Genomic DNA, 21,802 nt, shown 5'->3' with positions numbered 1-21,802 from the left:
ACCCACATAATTTCCCAACCTTGACATGCAAACCAAAGGCATTCGGCGGTGCATAGCTACAACTATGAAAACCACGGTACAAGCCCCTGGAGGCTCTGGAAGGGGAAAGAAGGGCATCCCCGCTTAAATTTTTCAAGTGAAGGCCTCGAAGAAGATGCCATATCCTGCTGTGGAGATCACCAACAATTGTAGACCTTATTTAGGTGAGGTCTGCATCCCCATACTATGATGCCACAAAGGTAAAACAAAACCCCAAGACACCCAAATAAATTGCAAAGGATTGATCTAAATTGGTAAAACAGGGAGGGAAAACATCTCATCCTCTTTTGCCTAGGAAAACTACCAAAAGAATCCTGCAGAATAATTTGCTACATGGAAGGAAGCAAATGGTTGCTGAACATGGGATGTTTCTCAAACAAAATGCATGTACGATGCTGGAATCTCTTTTAACCTATAGATTTCAGAACTTACCATTACCATCACAACTGTCAGAATTGTTCGAAAAAGAAAGCCATGATTTCAAAGATGACCACCAAGTACTTCCTTCATTACCAGCCGTAGAACCTGTCAATTAGGCACACCAGCATTCTTTTAATGCGTGGCCTAATTTCATTATGTTCTAGGACCGGTTTACAGGACATTCTCTAATAACTAATTTCTTAGTTTTGTTTCAAGCCCACAACCTTTCCCAGATAGAATCAACCTGTTCACCATAATCACATAATTATCAGACATTAAAAGTTAACTAAAATATAATATTGAAGGTTTATGCCCTACTCAAGAACTGTCCTTCTCCCTGGTAGCCTGCACAAAAGTGTAGTTTTCTGCACTTTCCCGTCATACAAAGTGCTATACAATTTGGAAGTAATTGGATGGCAAGATTATGTGGAAAAGCAAAATTGGACGAGGCTGTGGCCCAATTCCAATTTGGATGTCAGATAATAAAGATGCACATAATCTGATTAAAATGGCTTCTTTGCGTTTAGACAGTCTTACCCAGGAAGTGATGATGCGATACTGATAAATTCAATTCCGAAGAATGCAACATATGCTATTAAGTTTGAGGTAACACTTTTTAAAAAATATGTGGAGTTTTCGTTAATGAAATCAAATAAACCTGTTTGATTCTCTCAGCGTTAGAGACTGGCTGCTTACTTCGGTACCAGTATCAAAACAATTATAACAGTTTAGCCTGGCGCTTGTCTCTTTTTTTTCCTGTAACACGCAAAAAATTTACGCCAGTTCTATAGGCTTAACTCCTGGGCCGGGTTACTCAAACTTGTTTAAGATAACCTAGGGTATGTGTGAAATTTGAATGAGATAAATCATATTATCCCAAAAAGGACTTTGAGAAGAGAAACAAAGAGACTTAAATTAAAATTTAACTCTTGGTTGGCGCTAACCGGTCTTCGAATAACGTTAACTGGGCACTTGGTTGGGACGACCTCTGTGGGTATCCTTCAGGATTTAACACGCTATTTAAAGCGTAACCATCAGAAACTATATATCAATGGGTATGTTATAAATTGTACAGTCTTGCAAGAAATTGTTCTGTTTTAGCTTGAGGTGTGACAATTCGAAACATATGATGTCACTAACGTATCAAATCTAACTGCGCAATGAATCTTCTTTTCAATTCCAATTCCCAGGGAGTTTGTCTTCAGACTATGTGGAGACTTTCGATATTCTTATCAGTTGCTTTGCAATTTTTCTGTAAAGCTTGCTTATTAAAATTTTTCTGATACAGGTTGTGTTGGAGCTAATTGTAAGAGATCAATATTGAAAAACTAAAATCCCTTAAAAAGTTTCTTAGGGTACTATTTTAGGAGTCTTTGGACCAAATTTCAAGGCAATCGGTGAAGTTTCAAACCTTATTTATGAATTCAAAGAAGGCACATCTGTGTAAAGACAAAGTAATCTTTTTGCCTCTTTCTTTTTTTCCAACATTTTATGCTTATGGTTGACGACATTTCAAGATATGACAACACAACTGGAAATGCTGACTGCAAGAAACACGTTCATTCCCAGTGACATCTTATAACTGGCTGCACACACTTTGGCGGGCCAAGTCATTCAGTTCAATAATTCGTTTTAGTAAAAAACTCGCGGGTGTTTCAATATTATTACGATGCTTTTTCTTAGAAACCGTAGTTAAAAGATTTAATACTAAGTTTGACATGATAAAAAGAATAAAAATTGGCTCTTGAAATTCTACTGTATCTTTGACTCATGAGAATTTACGTAGGTATGCTTATACAATATTCTAGGCCAACACATTCCCCCACGGAGGAAACGCGAATTCCCTCACATGAGCCTCAGTGTTAGCAAGCTTATTTCAGCGAACTTGGACCTATGAGTGGGTAAATTCTAGCCCCACGGAAATCTCTCTAAAGAAGTAATGTCCTTCACCTACCTTGGTTGGACTGTAAGGAGTGCTTGCTATCATCTGTCAAATTTCTTTCCAATTTTTGTTGTTCCTTAATCACCATCCCATTTTCTGAAGCAGCTTCACCATTGTTAATTCCAGTTGCGCACTGATAAATTGGCATCTTATTTTCACCTTCAAAAATACGTTTTAGTAAATATCTCGCGAGGGTTTCAACATTTCTCGAAACTTTTTTCTTAGAAACCGCAGTAACAATAACAATACTTATTTTGACATGAAAGAAAGAACAAACAAAAATTGACTCTTGAAGTTCTACTGTATCCTAGACTTATGGGAATTTACGTAGGTATGCTTACACCATATTTTAGGCCATCATATTCCCCCATAGAGAAAACGTGAATTCCCTCACATGAGCCTCTATGTTGTCAAGCTTGGACCTAAGAGTGGATGAATTATAGCCCCACGGAAATCTCTCTACAGAAGTACGCCTACCTTGGTTGCACTGTAAAGATTGCTGACTATCAAGTGTCAAATGTCTTCCCAATTCTTGTTGTTCCTTAATCACCCTCCCATTTTTTGAAGAAATTCCACCACTGTTAATTTCAGTCGCACACTGATAAATTGGCATCTTTGATTCAACTATTTTGGTATGTTCAATGATCAACACAATCCAGAATAGTCATAAGACTGAGCAATTACATTCGTATTCATGTCATAAAATAATAGCTTTAAAATAATAAGGGAGTCATGAGTAAAGTGATTTGACATGATTAATTTTCTGTTTTCATCTGAGCTTTTACCAAGAACACAGGCTAAAACCTTTTTGGAAAGCCAAATAAGAATCTGGAATGAACTAACTAGTACAAAGTTAGCCAATCAGCCAACTTTTAACTAGTTGAGTAAAAAACTGTCCAATCATCAATCCGTAATGTGGCAACTAATCAAAAACAAACTTATTCGGTACACAGTTATACTAAATGAGTTTGAAAAGTACTGAATGAGTTTGAATTTATACTTAAGAAGTTTGCAGACAGCTAATCAGTTATAAGCGACCTTTAGCAGTCAGCAACGCGGCGGAAGATGTCGAGTGAAAAATGAATTTATTTGTTTAGGGCCTATCCGCACTAACAGACAAAACCAGTACTGTCCCGACAAAATCAAAGGAAAATATTTTGCATTGACTAATTTCTGTCTCCTCTGTTGCATCCGCACTAAAAATGCTTAATTCAGTTAACAGCCAAAAATAACACCGATGCTTAGTTTCACTGTAAATTCATTTAATTTAGCTTTTCCTATCCCTTCACTTTGAGTGGGAACTTCTAGATCTTGTGCCACATCTACTGCTTTATTGTTGGACTGATAAAGTAGCGACTGGAAAATCACTCCGCTGAATTTTTGCCTCGGTTACATCCAGCGCCTGACCTCAATATTTGTCCATGGATTCAAAACTCTAAGTACCAGGATTCATCTTAAAAATGTTACCACTGGTCACACATTTGGTGGCAACAGCTGAAAAATCAATTTCGGCTAAATTTCAAAGTTAGGTGGGTCTCAATGGAAAATAAATCACTGCATACTTAGTTTGGCTGAATATATCGATTGATTTCCGAGAAAATCGATAATAACCGAATTCCGCAAAAATTCCGCTTTTGAAGCTCAAAATTTCAGACGAATCTTGGAGCGTCGCGCCACCAATTGAAAACACTTGGACCAATGAGAACTGAAAAGAACCAAATCTTGAAAAATCAATACATAGGTTGACAGCAATTTGAGCAATTTTTGATTGTTTATTTACACAATCTAATTGAATTTATCCGACCATCTTCTGACCAGATCAAAAATAGGACAAAAATAACGTACTCTTAACTATGTGCTAATCAAAATAACCGGCTGAAAATCTGGCTTTTGGAAGGCGAACTATGATTCTATTCGATCTCCGAAAGATTTTTTGGGGATATGATTCAGTGCGATTAAATCAAAATTTCAAGTTGGATAAAATGCGCTGTCGTCAGTTTATAGAAAATGTACAGATTCACACGCAAACACAATTGTTTCGCATTTTACATCGAAACTAGAGCTTTTTCAACAGAATATCTACAACAACAACAACAACAACTTTATTCACCCTTATTGTTGAGAAGGTTAAATTAACATCAAACAGGAATTAAAATTAAGAGGGTGTTGGCTTTCTAAAATAACTAGAAGGTTAACAAGACTAGGAAGCCAATTACAGAGAATAGATTACAACATTAGGGTCGGAACACACACACACATACATACATGTACACACACACACACACACAGAGTTAAACTAAAAATAATTATGAATAAACGAAGTTAGTAAGTCATGGAAAAAAAAAATTATATATATGTATATATTAGAAATGAAATCCTGAACAATTATTATAAAGGAAACAAGCGTAGAGCAACAAATAAATCACTGGAATAGCTAGGAAGAATCTGATTACTCTGGTAAAAGCAAAAAACCAGGGTGACATCAATATTGACACAGTAATCTCATTTCTATTTTTTTTTTTTTAATTTACTGAAAGGGATTGACTTTATTTCTTGCCCAAGAGAGTTCCATACCTTTGGTCCTTGAAAGCGAATATTAAAAATTTCAAAGTTTATCCTTGCTCGAGGCAGGTAATAAGATTGATTTGCTGCACCTCGTGTATTGTAGTTATGGATACTAAGTACTGAATTAAAGAAGCTATCAAATTAGGAAGGAAATAATTTGTTATGAAATTTATGCATAAAAAGCGCAATATGAAATGTAACAAGATCAGAAAGCTTCATAATTGCCAACAACCTAAACAGCGGAGTTGAACGTTCATCAAATGAAGAAAAAGTCATGATTTGCACCGCTTTTTTCTGTAAAATGTATAAAGGCTGAAGAGTAGTTGAATATGTATTACCCCAGATAATTATACCATAAATCAGAAATGGGTGGATTAAAGAGTAGTAGAGACTAGTAAGAATATCAATATTCACATAATGGCGAAGCTTAGACAAGATCCATACACTTCTTTTAATTTTCTTTACAATACACGCAATATGAGGTTTCCAGGATAAATTTGTATCAATTAAAATTCCTAAATATTTGATACAGGAATCCTGTTGCAAATGTTTCCCATTTAAAGTTAAACTGAAGTTGAATGTTACTTTCCATTGGGGAGGATGAAAAGTTACAAACCTAGTCTTTTCTATATTGAGAGATCGAAAGTTTATTTGCGCAAAGCCAGGAATTAAAATTAGAGAGTTCATTATTAATACTTGCCTATGAAGAAGTGAGATTTTTATGTTTGCAAAATAAGTTATCACTACTAATAAATTACTTACCCTCCATGTTGATGTATCACAGTTGAGGACTGCGTTCTTGAAAATGTTGCATCGATCGCTCTCACGCTAGCGATACAACTTGGAAGGATAGTCAACACCTCCCGATAGTGTTTGTTTAAAGGAACTACACTTTGCCTTCCAAAAGCCAGATTTTCAGTCGATTATTTTGTTTAGCACATAGTTGAATAACCGGTTACTTTTGACCAATTTTAAGATAGTTAGAAGAAGGTTTATTATTGCATCGATTATTGATTATTGCAGCCCGGTCTGGGATTGTATGAGTGGCTATTTGAGTGACAAATAACAAACAATTACATAATCGCGCAGCCAGAGTAATAACTAAATCACCTTTTGATTTCTAGTGATGCTTAAGTGGAAGAAGCTGTATCTTCGTCGTAAAAAACAGAAAGCTTTCATTATGCAGAAAACATTGAATGAAACTGCCCCAGAATATCTTTAATGTCTTTTCACTCAACGCCATGTTAATTATTATATATTAAGAAATCTTGAGGGAAAACTCTCGCTGCCCAAACCAAATACCAATTACTTGAAACGAAGCTTTTGTTACAGCGGGGCTTGTTTGTGGAAGAACTTGCTCCAAGATTTGAAAGGCGTTGTTTCTATTGGGCAGTTTAAACGGGGTATTAAGAAGGTATCTGAGATATCGGATTCCCACACGGCAATCATGTAAAACAGTTGTAAAAGTTTTAGTTTTTACCTTTAGCTTAACTGAGGATTCTCCGTGTATCAATAAAGTTCTACATTACATTACATTACAAGGTCGGATAAATTCAATTAGATTGTGTATACATGCAAACAATCAAGAACCTAAATTTGAATTTTGTTTTTCAAGATTCGGTGCTTTTTATCGGTCCAAGTGTTTTCAATTGGTGGCGCGACCCTCTGTTCGTCTGAAATTTTGAGCTTCTAAAGCGGCATTTTGGTGGAATTCAGTTATTATCGATTTTCCCGAAAATAAATCGATATTCAGCGAAACGAAGTATACAGTGGTTTGTCCCACTGTTAGGCCCACCTAACTTGAAAAAGTGAGCCGAATCGATTTTTTGGCTGTTGCCACATTTCGAAACCGTTCGTGTTTTCGCCACATTTCCTCTTAAAGGATTATGAAACAAGTCAACACCTGGCCATAACAGCAATTTGCAATACAAGCCCGGAAAAATTGATCACAGGAGTAGCGAGAGTGTTTTGAAATATAGGGCTACAAGCAAAAATATAAACAGAAGCCAGCAAGCCAATTAAGTAGAATCTTTGGCTCTTACGAAGGTCTTTACAACACTAGCAGACAAGATAAGTATGTGATCGTGGCTCACCACTATTTAATACAACGACAACTTCAAACTTACAAGGATTGAGGAGAAAAATGACCTATAGGTTCTAATTCGCCCCAAACAGCAACAGGTATAAACCTACATGAAACATGAATAAAACCCCCTTTAATGGGGCCGATTTGTTCAAAGCCTACAGAAAAAACGGCGTACGTTTTGGTTTGTTTTGACACGCGCGGAAGTAAATATGGCGGTCAGCCGCACTCGTCCCGAATTGTATTTGGTGAAATTACGAACAAACACTTTCACAAGACAGTACATTGTTAAATTCACGATTTAAATGACAAAACTTGTACACTCACGGGAAAAAAGTCAACAATAACCCTTTAAGAGCCTGTAATGGTATTTTCTTTGTTAGCTTGTATTACTGTCCTCAAGCTCTACTGAGCAAACTTAGCGAAGCGCTTCCAGTGTTGCTATGAGACTTCATATTGGCAGTGATCATTTGACGGCGGCTAAACCAGAGAACGATAGAGCCACCCCCTCCCTTCTAGGTGATTTAGATACTTACAAAAAATATCATTATAAACTCACACTTCATTTACTGGGTGTAATGTAAAGAATTGTACCTTGTGTGGAGTGAAGGCTGACATAGTGTACTTCATGAATGTGTCCCAACACAAGTGTCCTGCTTTTGTCAACAGGACATTGTGGCCGTAAGATAACATCGTGAGTAGCGCTAAGACTGCTGACCACACGAATGCAAGTTTTGTAGCGGTTTGCTGCGGCCCATAGGATAACATGACTTCGTCTCCGGGATTATTCGACGATATTCACCTCGCCTTCGGCAAATAATTGTTAAATATTGCGACATGCGTTACGAATGCAAATTTGAATGTTAATGAAGTCAGGTACCTTTTTACTTTTAATATTTGAGCTCAAACCACCGATCCTTATCAATACGGTACTTTGATCTGTAATTGTGAACGAACGAAAACGCAGATATCCATGTTGTTTGCATTATAGCATTGACTTTAGTTCTGCTGTAAAAGGCGGAAATAAATTAAATCAAACTCCTTGTAATGTAATTAATGTTATTCTCAGAGGAGGCATGTATTCAGTCATTATGTTCAAATCAATTACTATTGCTTTTGAAACCGGAAATTCTCTGACATACGGTTTGAAAAGGCAAGTCAAAAAGTTCTGAATTAATTACAAGACCCGATTAAAGTTATCGGGGTAAATTGCACGAGCAATAATATCAACTAAATTGAGTTACAATTCTCAGACTGTGGTTTAGAAAGAATCCGGTCTTGTATATGATATATATAACTGATAAATTAAATCATTTCCGGTTATGTTCCATTTTTCTATGTATTTATAGAAATTTCAGTCTTCTACACTAGTTAGTCGTAGCCAGTTGAGACAATCGATAGACGGCAGGTTTTGAATAGAGGGAGTTGCGTGAACCATTCTAATATGTATCAGCGCTTGAACTAATCGAGAAGCTAGCAAACGTACAATTAAAATTATGTCGCAGTAAGATATTTGTAGCTTGACCAAGTTGTTGCTTTCGGGGGTGGAAATCCTGTTGCTGTGATGTTTGGTGTCAAATTGTGTGCCAAATTTAAACTACATGTTCACCCGACGCGTGCAATAGTAATGTCGGTTTACGATACAGGATCAAGGAGTCACGCTTCCTGCTTTACTATGTTTGCTTTGTGATTATAATCAATGCTTTCTTTAGTAAGTGGACTGTTCGATTTTGCAGGAAGGACAAATCTCGTTGGGTTAATTTTACAGCTGAATAAAGTTCAGTGTTAATTTGAAAATAACATGGACATCTCGGTTTTCATTCATTCACAAATTTATACGAATAAAATTGAAAATGATCGTGATCTGTCAAAGGTCATCTGTCAACCAGGTTTCTTGTTTGCCTTCACTTAATCTCACAGGAATGAAACTCAGAGTCCATGAAATGCGTATTGGATTGTATGTTTTGAATAGAGTCAGTCGCGTTGAAATTCCTCAACTGATTCATATTAGAAGCGTGATCACATAAGCATTCAAATTTCTGTTTGTATTTTATATCCTAGCATCATAGTTTTCGCTTTGACGAAACTCACTAATTTTCTCTCTGCCGAGAGGTTTTCGGTGGGAAGATATAAAGTTTACGCTTAATTAAAGCTATGTGTTCGCCCGAAGCGTTCGAAGAAGGTTCGTTTTTTCGCTTGAGGATCTTGATCCCTATCGACGAAGTGTCATCTGTAAACGTCTTGCTATATATCATACATCTGGAAATTGATACTCACCGTTTGCGAAGATCATGTCGGTACCATGATTATTAACTATGGGGTTCACTAAGGTACTCGTTGATGGAAGTCGGTTTTATTTCGAACTTACGGCGCACTATCAACGGAGTGGTAAGTGTTGATAATTCATTGTAACCTTCGTTTTTTGGATGTAAGACTAACTGTTGAGCGGCCTTAAACGAAAATTGTGTCGTTTCATTTTTCGTACCTAAATCTGTCACTCTGCGATGACTGATTAAAAAAGAAATATATGCGATGTCCTCAAACTTTGGTTTATGGATCCATCTCATTGCTCTGAAGTTTGCCAATAAGGGATTGTAGATATTAAGAAATTATAACCTTTTGAGCGTCCATATAGATATATTGTTTTTGTCATTGTGACCGTATCCAATTTTTACGCCACAAAGGAAATTGCGCCGAAATGCTAATACCTGTACAACACAAGTACTTTTTTGTTTGTTTTGATAACAAAGCAATCATGCTTGAGAAAGAGAAATTGTTTGACAATGTAAGAACAAGGAACTTCAACAAAAACCACGGCAGTAAGATGAAATAAAGATATATTGCGGCTGAATTTAAGTCAATCTTATGATGCAATCTCCATGGACTCCGGCGCTTTCATTCCGTCATACTGACTGAGACCGTAAGCGATCATGACTAAGGCCCCGTCCACACGAAGACGATTGTAAGCGCAAACGCTAGTAAACGCATATTTTTATCGCCGTCCACACGAAAACGATCATCGTTTACGTAGCGTTTTCACCCGTCCACACGAAAACGCTCGTAAACGCATTAAACGATGTCATACATCGAACGCGCATCTTTGCTTCAGCGCCTTGTTATCAAGTGTTAGCGCCCATGTTGTAAAGTCACCACGTGCGTTTGTTGTGATCGAGAGAGGAGAAAAATGTCGACCTGGTCTGGTCCAGAAACTTCTCTCTTTGCTCTCACGTCTGCATCTAAGTCGTTTTACTCGAGTAAAACTGCTTGTAGTTGTGGATAACAATCTTGAGAGGTTTAGTCTTCTTTTGTAGTTTTCCTGTATATCAATTATTACATGATTCAATTGAATGCTCGCAATTATGCTTGAAAGAAGCGCAAGCACGACACAGCTCAACACTCGTGTGTACGCCATGTTGGAAACGCACTCGATAAAAGAGACTGGCGATGACATCTGACGTCAGCGTTTTCAAAGCGTTTACGAAAATATACGTTTACGACCGTCCACACGACGACGCATAAACGGCGTTTTCAAATTTATGCACTTTGGAGAGCGGTTTCGAATTTATGCGTTTACGGTGAGCGTTTTCATCGTCTTCGTGTGGACGGAAGGCCTGAACGCATGAAAAAGTTTGCGTTTACTAGCGTTTGCGTTTACAATCGTCTTCGTGTGGACGGGGCCTTAAACACCACACGAGTACATACGTCCACTAATATTTATGTTTTCGAGCACATTTAAAACCCCCCGCCATTTTTATTTTGTTTAATCAGTATGCATTCGTTTAGTCACTTCAGTCCCGACAACGTTCAATCTCAGCCTACCCTTGGACGATGGAAAGACAGACACGTCCGGTTGTTAACCGAAAGCTATCTCAAATTTCAAGGCCTAATTGGACAGGGAAACAACAGGAAGGAAGGTGTGTTAAGCAAAATAGCTGACGAGTTCAATAAGCACGTTGATATAAAAGTAATAGGGGAGCAGTGCTTAAGAAAGTGGAAAAAACTGGAAACAAAACAAAAAGAAATAGAAGACAACAACAGGCAAACGGGCAGAGCGCATAAATCTTGGAACTCTCACAAGGAAATGGAGTAGTGCATTGGCGATAAAGCAAGTGTCAGACCAACTTTTACATTCAACTCAGGCTCCAGTGCGTCTTCGAGTGCTCGTTCACATTCACCTCAAGCAATTGATGACAGCTCAGACGCTGAAAATTATTCAGTGGATTCCGAGGACGTCAAAGGTAAAGCAGCTGTTGACCCAGAATCGAAGCAAAGACGGCAAACGAAAAGAAAAAGAAAGTCACTTTCATAAGCTTCCGAGATGCTGGGATTTTTGAGGGAGTATGGAGAGAAGCGCGAAAAGGTAGAGGAAGAAAAACTTAACCTTATGAAGACAATGCAACAAAAAAAAAATTTTTTTTTGGTCAATTTCTAAGTTTTCTTAAAGATAAAAAGTGGCTAGAAATGTAAAGGAACATGTTTTAAATTTCACCAATATAAGCTTAATATTTGTAGCCAAAAAAAATGGTCCTTTTACAAAGGGTTGATATATTCAGTAGCCTGGGGTTTTACTGTACCTTAATAATGGATATCCCCCATCCCCCTGTAAGTAAGTATCACCAAGGAATTTGTCGCCACTCGTGTTCCACAACATAGAATTACGAAGCACTCGAGAGTCATGAACAGACCCTGGCCATCCCACAAAAACATCGGTAAACAGCATATTGTTATCACACACCAACTCGAAGAAAATAGTAGAAAATTTAGTGTTAGCAAGCTGTAAGCGAGCTTAATGACACTGACTTTACTGATGTGTGTATGTGTGAAAATCCAGAATATGCTCATAACTTATTTTATGGTAAACTAATGGAAAGATGTGATAAATGCCTACCTAATAGATGAGTGGCAAATAAATTGAGTTGAGTGACATAATGTTTTGGTGTTCTCTTTTTTGATTGTACCTGAACATTCAGTGAGTGGAATTTCTCGCGGTTAATATACGCTTTCCGGTCGCTCTCAGGTGCCCTGATCCTAATATGGGTCCCATCTATTATCCCAATTACTCCAGGAAATCTTCCTTCATCTTCAAAAGATTAACTGATCTCAAGTAATTTATTTCCCGTGATGTGAATTCGAACAGAAAACAAACAGTCAATACTTAGGCCTGCGAACTAGCAAGAAAGTGGGTAATCGTTCTGAGAGACATTATGATACTCAACCGTAGGTCAATTGATATATTCATGGTAAAGGTCCACAACTGCCATAGCAACTCTTCGGAATACCCTGTTGTAGATGCTCCTTGTAACAACTAAACGATCGGCTATGGCCCTTGCTGGTTCTTGGTTAGCCATGCCCCACAAAAAAGTTAAAATTTGCTTCTGAGGTGGAATCACCGGTTTTCCAGAAGGATCACCTAATGGAATACGCCCTCTTCGGATGATTTCTCTGGAGAGGACCTCGACTGTTTCTTTAGTCATTGTGCTGTCTAAACTCATCTGCCAAATAACGGGGAATTGTTTGCTCAAAATAACCCGTTATTTCAGTTAAATTTCGGCGCATAAAACAACTCGCGGCACTAAACACAACAATGTCATCATCATCTTCCACAAGATCAGTTTAGTCGAAATCGTCATCTATAGACTTCAACACAATATCAGCCTTTATTCATCTATAGACTTCAACATAAGCATTGGTGATCCCAGATCCGCCATTTTAAAAGAGAGCGCGAAATTTTTTTTTGCGAGGGGAATGGAACGAGACCGTTCGAACCGTCACGATCCATTCACCCCCAAGAAATATTTGAACCTCGGCCCGGAAATTTTGGTTGAATGGATCGCGCCGGATATTTGCCGTTTGCGAAGGTCACCTCGTTTCTTTTTTCTTGCGTGAATCTGTCGCTCTGCGATGACTGATTAAAAAAGATATCACTGCTAACTTTGGTGTTTGAATTCACCTCATTACTCTAACGTTTACCATCAAGGGGTTGTATTTTTATAAGCAACTAATAGATATTTGGAAATTATAACCATTTGAGCGTTCAAAGGAAATTGCGCCAAAATGCTAATAACTTGCACAACGTACAACACAAGTACTTTTTCTTTAGTTTTGATAACAAAGCAATTACACATAAGAAAGAGAAATTTTGTTTGAAAACAATTAAATGGTTAACGCAAACCACGACGGTAAAGGCGACGGGGACGTGGCAAAACAAAAGATCTAATGGGCAGAACATAGCTCAGCACGTGCCTTTGAACACTTTTTACATTTCTCAGCCGTCCTCTACAAAGCGATCAACTTTGGATTTGCGTGGTCTATGGACAAAAAGCCCAACGGCAAATAATTAAAGTTTCCACAAGGAATCCAAGGCGGCTCACATACGTTGTGCTGAAGTTAAAGTGAAGCGTCGCATGAAACCGTAAATATGCAGCTTTCACGAAATTCTAACTAGATAGATATAATTCATTTTTAATCGAAATCTTCCGACGCGTTGCCGACTGCGAAAGGCCCTTAAAGGCCCGTTTAAACGGTTCCAACAATCGACCAGCAATCGTTGGAATTGTGCGGCGGCCTTTTTAAAGGCTTTACAAATGTCTTATGAAGGCCTTACTAAGACCTTACAAAGGAAAAGTTGAATTGGTGTTGAACGAAAGTTTAAACAGACCTAAACGTGATTTAACACGCCTTCAAAAGCTTTAATTCAACATTTCTGACGTTTTCACACTATTGGACGCATACACCGAAAATAAGGTTTAACAAATTGTTGAATGCAAACTTCGTAAGTATAAATTCAAATTCATTCAGTATAACTGTCTCCTGAATCATTAAGTTTGTTTTTGATGAGCTGTCATATTACGGATTGATGACTGGACAGTTTTAACTTGTTGAGTATGGTAAGCATACTCAACTAGTTAAAAGTTAGCTGATTGGCTAATTTTGTACTAGTTAGTTCATTCCAGATTCTTTTTTAGCGTTTCAAAAAGGTTTTAGCCTGTGTTCAAGGCAAACAGTTACTAAGGTCAAGTTACTTGGAGCATTCTTCCAAATAACTCAATTTGATCTGTCAACACTCGCATCCGCTGCATTATCAACGTCATAAAATCAAACGTACTGACGAGAAATTCTATAAAAATGCTTGTTTCAAGAAGAAAAGGGGCTTTCCTGCCCATTGCCGGGCGATAAGATGTATTTATTTTACCTCACGGACTGTTCACCCTAAGAAGAAGGACCCACTCGTTTCCTGTTCTCTGCCTTGATTGTTAAAACTGGAAAGTATCGCTTTGTCGTAAACGTGTCAACCGCACGATCTGCTCAACGCGGGAAGTGGAATATTACGCCGCCACAAGAGTCACGTAATAAAACCCAGACGATAGACGGTAGACGATAGACGATAGACGGTAGACGATAGACGATAGAAGATAGACTATGGGCGATAGGTGGTAGGCGATAGACGATAGACGAAAGGCGATATACGGTAGATAATACGTTAATATACGATAGATTTTGTGACGGAACTCAAAATGTTCACGCAATCGCTTTTTGTCCCATAAATCCTTCTTTTGCGCGGCGTTATGAGCGAAATTCAAAAACTGTCACGCAGTCTCGTGAATGTCGCATAAATCTTTCTCTTTTCACTTGACCGCTTATGTTTACTGTCAGAAAATTGGCTGTCTTCGGGAAAAATGCTACGCATGCTTTCTGGTTCTTGAGAAAATCCATTTAGAAATTGGACTATGGAAAACATTTCGGTTATTGTCACGTTCCGAGACGTCGTGTGATATATGTTTTTTAACTCCTAGCAATAGAGGTAACTCACGTAAAAACAAACCTTGGGCTTTTGGCCCCCCAAGAAATTTACAGTTTTCGCACCTCAAGTGTGGGTCTACGTATGTCAATGAAACGCAACATCAAACCTTGCCTGCGTGTAGACGTCTTCTACTTCTTTTGTTGCACGCAGAAAAGGGACGTCTGCAAAACGCCGTCAATAATCCCGTAATCGTGTTCTAGCGTCCCGCTGACAGGGTATTCGATTTCGCATAAATTATGAAATGATATCCGCTGACCAAAGTTCAACAGTATGAAAAAAAATGGCGGACTTTCAGGCTGCTGTGAAGCGTGTTTGTGAAGTGTTTAACGCCTCTTCACATGGAGAGGATATATATGTCATCTTGACCTTGGTTACCAACTGTAACCATGCCTTAGCACAGGTTATTACAACCTTTACCATGATAAAATTTCTTTTGTCTTGTGCGGCATTTGCCGAGGCATCAGTTGGCGTTTATACACGGAGAATGTTTACCTAGGCAAGTAAACTCTGGTATCTCGGTAAAACGTTCAAGGCTAAACACAGCATCAGTTTTGAAAGGTATGTTAAATCCTCTTCACGTCATATTTATTGAATAGAAATAATTCCAAAATACACACCTTGAGTAGATGTGTCCTGATCCACTAAGTGATTTAGAGCTTCTTGTTGCCTTGCATCACTGCTGTTTCTTGATGTAAATGTACCACCACCTGCCAGTGCAAAATCCAGGCCTAACCGAGTAAGTCCTTTTTATAAACACCAATGAAATACCAGGTGAGCTTCCGCGCGAAAACGTGATATCTTTATGCGTTTTAACGTACGACCCACCCGGTCGCGCTCGCACAACTCCATAGAAAGTCTGATATGGTGAAAGCTGACGTGTGTAAGGCCAGACGGGTTGACGTGAGCAGGTCGGGGAAAAAACCGGCCAGCCCTCCTACTCAATAAGTACTTAATATTACATGGCCGATTGGAGATGCGAACTTTCTCTGCATCTCCAAGCGGCAATATAAGAACCATTTCTTTCACTGTAAAAAAGGAAATTACCCTCACTGATTAAAAACTCCACACTGCTCTTCAAATTTCTTAAAAAGGAAGTAACCGTGAACAGCATATCAAAAGTGCTCATTAATGTGCTTCATGCAACATAAATCTCTACTTTTGTGATTCTACCTTGTTCAGAACAATTGATCTGTCGTTCTCCTATTAATGCATGTTCCCCTGGTGGCTGTTGCTCTCCTCCTTCTGCTGGTTGCCCTGGTCGTTGCTGGTTTTCTCCCCCTCCAAGTCTTTCATCTGGTTTTTAGTACACAAAATGAGTAAATTGAGATCCCCGTGGCCGTGGGAAATATCAAAGGAGTTGGCCACTCAAGAAAAATTACCAAAAATGTTTACCAGCCAGAAAGAAAATGAAGAATCACATTTGGAAGTGAATACAGGTACAATTATTTTGGTTTGATTGAATCACAATCATATAAGGAACTGAATGCAAATGAAAGACCGATGTTGTCATTATTTTTACTGTATCCTTACACATGTTTTCCTATTACTCAGCCGACACTGTTATCAAACCAGAGCCACGGTTGAATGAGAAAGGTGTGGTGCTCTTTGGAGAAAGTGGTGTCCTGGATCCTGGGGTTGTTACTAGGAAATTAGACTACCATCTGAAATTCAGGTGAAGCATCTCAAAGATAGCGAGCCACAGTTGCGAGTGTGTAACCTCAGAGGCGCTGGTCATAATATATCGAGCGTTTGCAAAAATCTAAACGACAATTGTTGCTTCTTCATCTCGTAAATTTTGCCGGCAGCCGGCACTCAGTGAGAACCTTGTGTTGGAAAAGAACTTTAGTCCAACAATGACTCTACCCTCCCATGAGTACCAAGTTGGATAATCAACTGTGAGATAGGCCAACATGTCAATTAATATTCAAAATGTCCACCAAGCCCAATTCACAGGGGTAGACAGGTGAATTCCAATCTGAAAGTACTCCCAAAACACTAAAACTAAAAAAATACCTACATGGACACATGAAAACAACAATAAAGTTTGGCCTCTTCGTGGTAACGTTCAAGACCTTGACAAACAAATACACATACGTTTAGCTAATCGAAAGTTACCAACCTGCAAATTTCCGTGTCCTATCAATCTGTGAAAACAGAACAAAAGAAATCTGCCCGTTTTCCTTCATAGTAAGAGCACCAACAGCAACTGCCTCGTCTTTGAATGTAAAGGAAATTGGAGCTCCAAGGCCTTTTCCATAAATGTCGAAAACGCTAGCGCTTTTTATCTTGGAATTGTGGTCAGCAACATATGTTTCTTCTTCTGCAATCCCCATCACCTGGTATGGTCTTATGGCAAATGAATCTGCGAATGGCTCAACGACGTGGCAGTATAATTCAAAATTTCGTAAGTCTTCCTTTACTTCACTGCGTATGGTGAATGGACGGTACATCAGTAGACCGGAGCTATGTTTTCGAATGATGCCAAATTTGTTTGGATCAACAGGCACAATTGCGAGGCCTGATTTGAAGATCACTTCGTCGCATACTATGCTAACTAGTTTCTTCGGTTCTTTGTCTTTGCCTTTTGATTTCTTGAAATGCAAGTAGTAATCACTTAAATCATCAGATGTAATAACCTTGTCGCTTGTGATCAAATGAATGCTTTTATCACACTTGAGAAAGAAGCCCTTTACAAGGCTTCCGGTACCAACAAACTTGCCGCCTTGCCCATGGATGTGTTTCCATATCCCACAAGTGCCAAAGATGCACTTACCTTCCCTTCTTTCGATGTCTCTTGTCAGTGTATGGGAAATCGCAACAGAGGAAGCTTCACTTGGAAGTGACATTTCTTTCTCATCAGACCGTCAAGGTCCCATGTTGGAAAATTGAGGAAATGATCGAGAATATGCAGAACTCATGATATGCCTGTAGCCAATAGAATATTCAAGTGGATTGAACTCAAGATGCTGATAACCAATCGGAAGAAAGCAAAACTTGCCTTCTATGCAGTCAGGCTGGAAATGCAAATGAACGGAACAATAATTTAGTTTTATGATTTCCATGCAAATTACTAAGATCAAATCCAATAAACAAGAAATGAAAAACTGTTTCCCTTTAAAGCAAGTTTTGGCAAAGAAAATCAACAATTAACAAAAAAGTCTTATTTACTTGAGATGCAGTAACCATTGCACGACTAAACAGACATGCCTCGAACATCAGATCACTTTAAAATCTCAGGAAAGGATTTAATCGCAGCAGGTACTCTAACTAGAACACCTCAGGAAAGTTTCCTACAAGAGCTGATAAACGTCTGGCAGAAGATCTGAATCCAAGTGCTTCCGTTTTGGAAAGTCTACCAGCTACAGAGAGAAGTCTGGAAGAAATACGACTCCACCAACAAGAGTATAAAAAATGCAGAAAACTTCAAGAAGTTTGTATCGATGGTTAGCCAGATAGATTCGAACTGCAGGGAGCGCTTAAAGCTCATTGGCCAGAAAGAGGCGGCATTACCGTCCAAAGAGGCAATAAAATTTTGGGGCAGCTGATTTCATTACCCGTGCAGCCTTTAAATTTAAATTTAAGTGACTGCTTTAGGTCTGTCTCATTAAAATTCCGTAACCACATCTTCGTTTATTCGCTCTAAAATTACATTCAATCTACAGCTTTTTTGGCTCTACATCTCAAAAAGCAACGACAAAGATCAAAGCCGTGCGATTCAACAGGTCCCTTGAGCGTCCTGGTACTAGTTAGGCCAATCCCAGCATTCTTTTGTACACAGTAATAGCACAATCGCGTATTACACCTGGTAACTCATTCGTGTAATCAAATCAACATTCTTCAAATGACGTCAATTGTATACGATTTACATCTTCTATAATGTTCGGATTCAAATCCGAACAAAACGTCACTTTTACAAGTTATAGACTCTTTTTTTCATATGATCAAAATTAAAATTGAAAGCATTTCAAGGAAAATAAAGCTTATAAGAGCAGTTCAACTCGTCATATATAACACAGCGGGTTAGCAGTCTATTGTTCGATTTTTTGCTTAAATTAACCACAAATAATAGCCGGCACTAGTCTACAGAAATCGTCTCTGAATTCCATCGATCTTGTCTAGTATACATCGAGTAGCACTTCTGTAAAGTAGCCCTTGTGAGATGTTGCTTGTAATTTGTTCACTTGATCCAGTAGAGCATATAACTTCCCTCAGTAATGATGAATAAATTAACTGTGTGACTTTATACATCTAACCACTGTTCCAGTTACCAATCTAGAGAAGAATCCCGGTAACTCGAACTCCCAAAGGAAACGAAAAAGGGTTCGAGTTAGCGAAGGTTCGAGCTATCAGTATTAAAGTTGAATTGCTATGACCCCGATTATTACTAGTAACGAGTCATGTACTTTCAATTCTTGCATAATCACCAGTCACTTTTGGAACCTTAACTTTATTCAGTGTAACAAGGTTAGGTTTAGTTTACAAATTTAGGTCAATGTGTCAGCGCGCCAAGATCTCGGTAAAATCGAGCCAGCCCGGCTTATGTAAACAGGCCCTCTGTTAGTGTGTTAGTAATTAAAATGTGTCGATTTGTCGTAGTCTGCTAAAACCAGAACAAAAGCACCAATGATTTTCGTTATTTTTCTTACCTATTCAAGACGTCCTATACATTACGAAGGCATAGTAAACGACCACTCAATAGGTCAAACATGTTTTTGCGCGCGAAATATCTTTGTAAATCAAAATCAGATAAATTTTTCATTTTTGTAAATGGTATGAGTTTACCTCATGCTAGGTGAATAAAGTATATCAGATCTTCAAAAAGGCTCATAAAATTGGATTAAACCAACACAGTTACATCAAACTCATTTGCAATTAAACTCACTTGCAATTGACATATGCTCTGTGAGAAGAGGGTGTTTTATATCCTTGTGTACATATGAAACAAAGTTACTAAGACAATGTCAGAACTGCGAGTAGATTAATCAACTATTTATACCAACCTTTGATGTATATTGTATTGAGAACTTGAATGTGAAAATTTAGTCGAAAGTTGAAGTAGCTTTCTGCGAGCTTATTCTATGCGCTGGTGTTCTCTGCATTTGATGTTCTGAAAATGTGTTTTGAAATTGTCTTCGCTTTGAAATAGGTATTCAGTACCTATGGAATATACAGAACACTTCTTGTCCGCTGGCGGATCCGAGTTTAATAATATCTCTTCCGAGTGAGAAGAGGGAACAATTAAGAGATATTGTGTCATATGCTGGTGAAGGTCTCTTTAGTAAAAGTGAAAGTCTCTGCCTAATTTATCCTAACATACAATTTTTTAATGAAATATCGATTTTTTTTGCATTCTAGGATATATTTAGCGTTAATCTTCAATCAGAACCATATTTCCCTGACACAACTTTCCCATTGCGGACTTGGGATATAAAATTATTAGATCTTTTCAAAGGTTCTTTTATTAAAATCATAGCCGCAGTTTTATCATTGCTACAAGGTTTTGTTCCTTTAATAGTAGTAATCTCTGTACCACGATGAGCATAATCAAGAAAAACTTCTGTAAAACTCATTTATGCCTCTTGCTCGCTTGCCAATAACCAAGTGATGTACACTGTGCTTTGCTAGGGGTGAGCACGGTTTGCTGGGAGAATTAAACGGACAACCTTTATTTGCCGTAATTTGCCCACTCAGTTGAGTGGCCGTTTATTTTTAATACCAAATCGAATTACAGTGAAACCGGAAATAAAAACCTAATCCCAGCAAAGGTGAGGGCAAACACCCATCGAATGGGGACTCAACGCACCTATAAACCAGGTTAACCCGTAAACCAGGTTAGTTTATGATTTTATAGCGTGTCCAGTAACCTGGACACGCTATAAAATCATAAACTAACCTGAATTAAAGCATCTTTCTCTATGAACTTGATTTCATAAACTTGTTCATGATCAGTAACGTACCATGCTTCTCTACCAGTTAGCTTTGTTTTCCCTCGAGTCCTGATGTTTCCCGAAAAGAAGTAAAGGGAAAAATCAGGACTGTTGGGAAACAAAATTAACTGTTTCCCTCGGGACCATACATTAAGTGTATAATCAGTAGGCCTGTTTATATAGGCGCTGATATTAAGTAGTGTTCCAAAGCAGTTCTCTCGACAGTTCCAGGAAAACTGCTTCCTAAATCCTTAAAAGAATTGCTTTTGCTTCAGCACAAAAGCCTTTCCATCAGATTTGAAATCAGTCGTTCCAGATTCCTGAAAACTTTAGTGGAAAAGAGGCTTGGGGCGAATTTTCAATGAGCATTTGAACTATTGGAGCCGAGGTATAAGGTTCGTTGATGAAAAGTTCGGCGCTCTTAACCATGTAGAGATCACTTAATCCTTTCATTCCCAAGATCTCATTAGCAATTGTCTTTACTCTCTGCTGCACAATTCTTACGACGTCAGTTGGGAGAATTTGATATTGGATCAACTAATAGTCCTCTAAATGACTATAACGTGTTTGCTTCGTAGTGTATTGGTATGGTAGGGAGAAATTCTGTCTTGATCACTCATGGGAGTTCAATAATTAAGAAGCCCTTTACTCTAACTGACAAGGACAGAAACAGAAAAGTTTTACCTTAAATATCCACGAAAAGTGAGACCGCAAAATACAACCAGGTGATCAGCATATACCACAGGTGAAATAAAAACCCGCGAGGTTGTACGCTTGACCAGAAACTCCTAGAAAGAAATGACCCAGGGTTTTAGATTTCGGGTCAAGATTTCTTACTTTTACAATGTTATGAGGAATAAACAACAGTGCACACGAGTGACGGACTGTAGGAAATTGCCAGCGACCAACCGCTGACAAGGGGTCGGGCATTGAGCATGCAGCATTGAGTCCTTAATCTGGTTTTTAAACTTGTAATTGTCTTATTGACACTTCTCTAAAGCACTGAACACTGCGTAATTTAACAG

General features: G+C 38.3%; 1 protein-coding gene across 1 annotated transcript in view; it reads right to left on the bottom strand.

Moving 5' to 3' along the window:
• Positions 1-21,527, bottom strand: part of LOC148730217 (uncharacterized) — a 43,843-nt gene extending 22,316 nt beyond the window's left edge. The window contains exons 1-6 of the mRNA XM_088760804.1: positions 21,462-21,527; positions 16,970-17,864; positions 16,021-16,143; positions 15,468-15,557; positions 2,414-2,560; positions 472-564 (exon numbers count right to left, since the gene is read on the bottom strand). Coding sequence (XP_088616930.1) covers positions 472-564; positions 2,414-2,560; positions 15,468-15,557; positions 16,021-16,143; positions 16,970-17,696 — 1,180 coding nt within the window. The 5' untranslated portion in view covers positions 17,697-17,864; positions 21,462-21,527. The remainder of the gene's footprint in view (positions 1-471; positions 565-2,413; positions 2,561-15,467; positions 15,558-16,020; positions 16,144-16,969; positions 17,865-21,461) is intronic.
• Positions 21,528-21,802: the final 275 nt, after the last annotated feature.

The sequence above is a fragment of the Stylophora pistillata genome, chromosome 5 (assembly GCF_964205215.1).
Source record: "Stylophora pistillata chromosome 5, jaStyPist1.2, whole genome shotgun sequence".
NCBI classification, from domain to species: domain Eukaryota; kingdom Metazoa; phylum Cnidaria; class Anthozoa; order Scleractinia; family Pocilloporidae; genus Stylophora; species Stylophora pistillata.
This window is presented reverse-complemented; position numbering and strand designations above follow the sequence as displayed.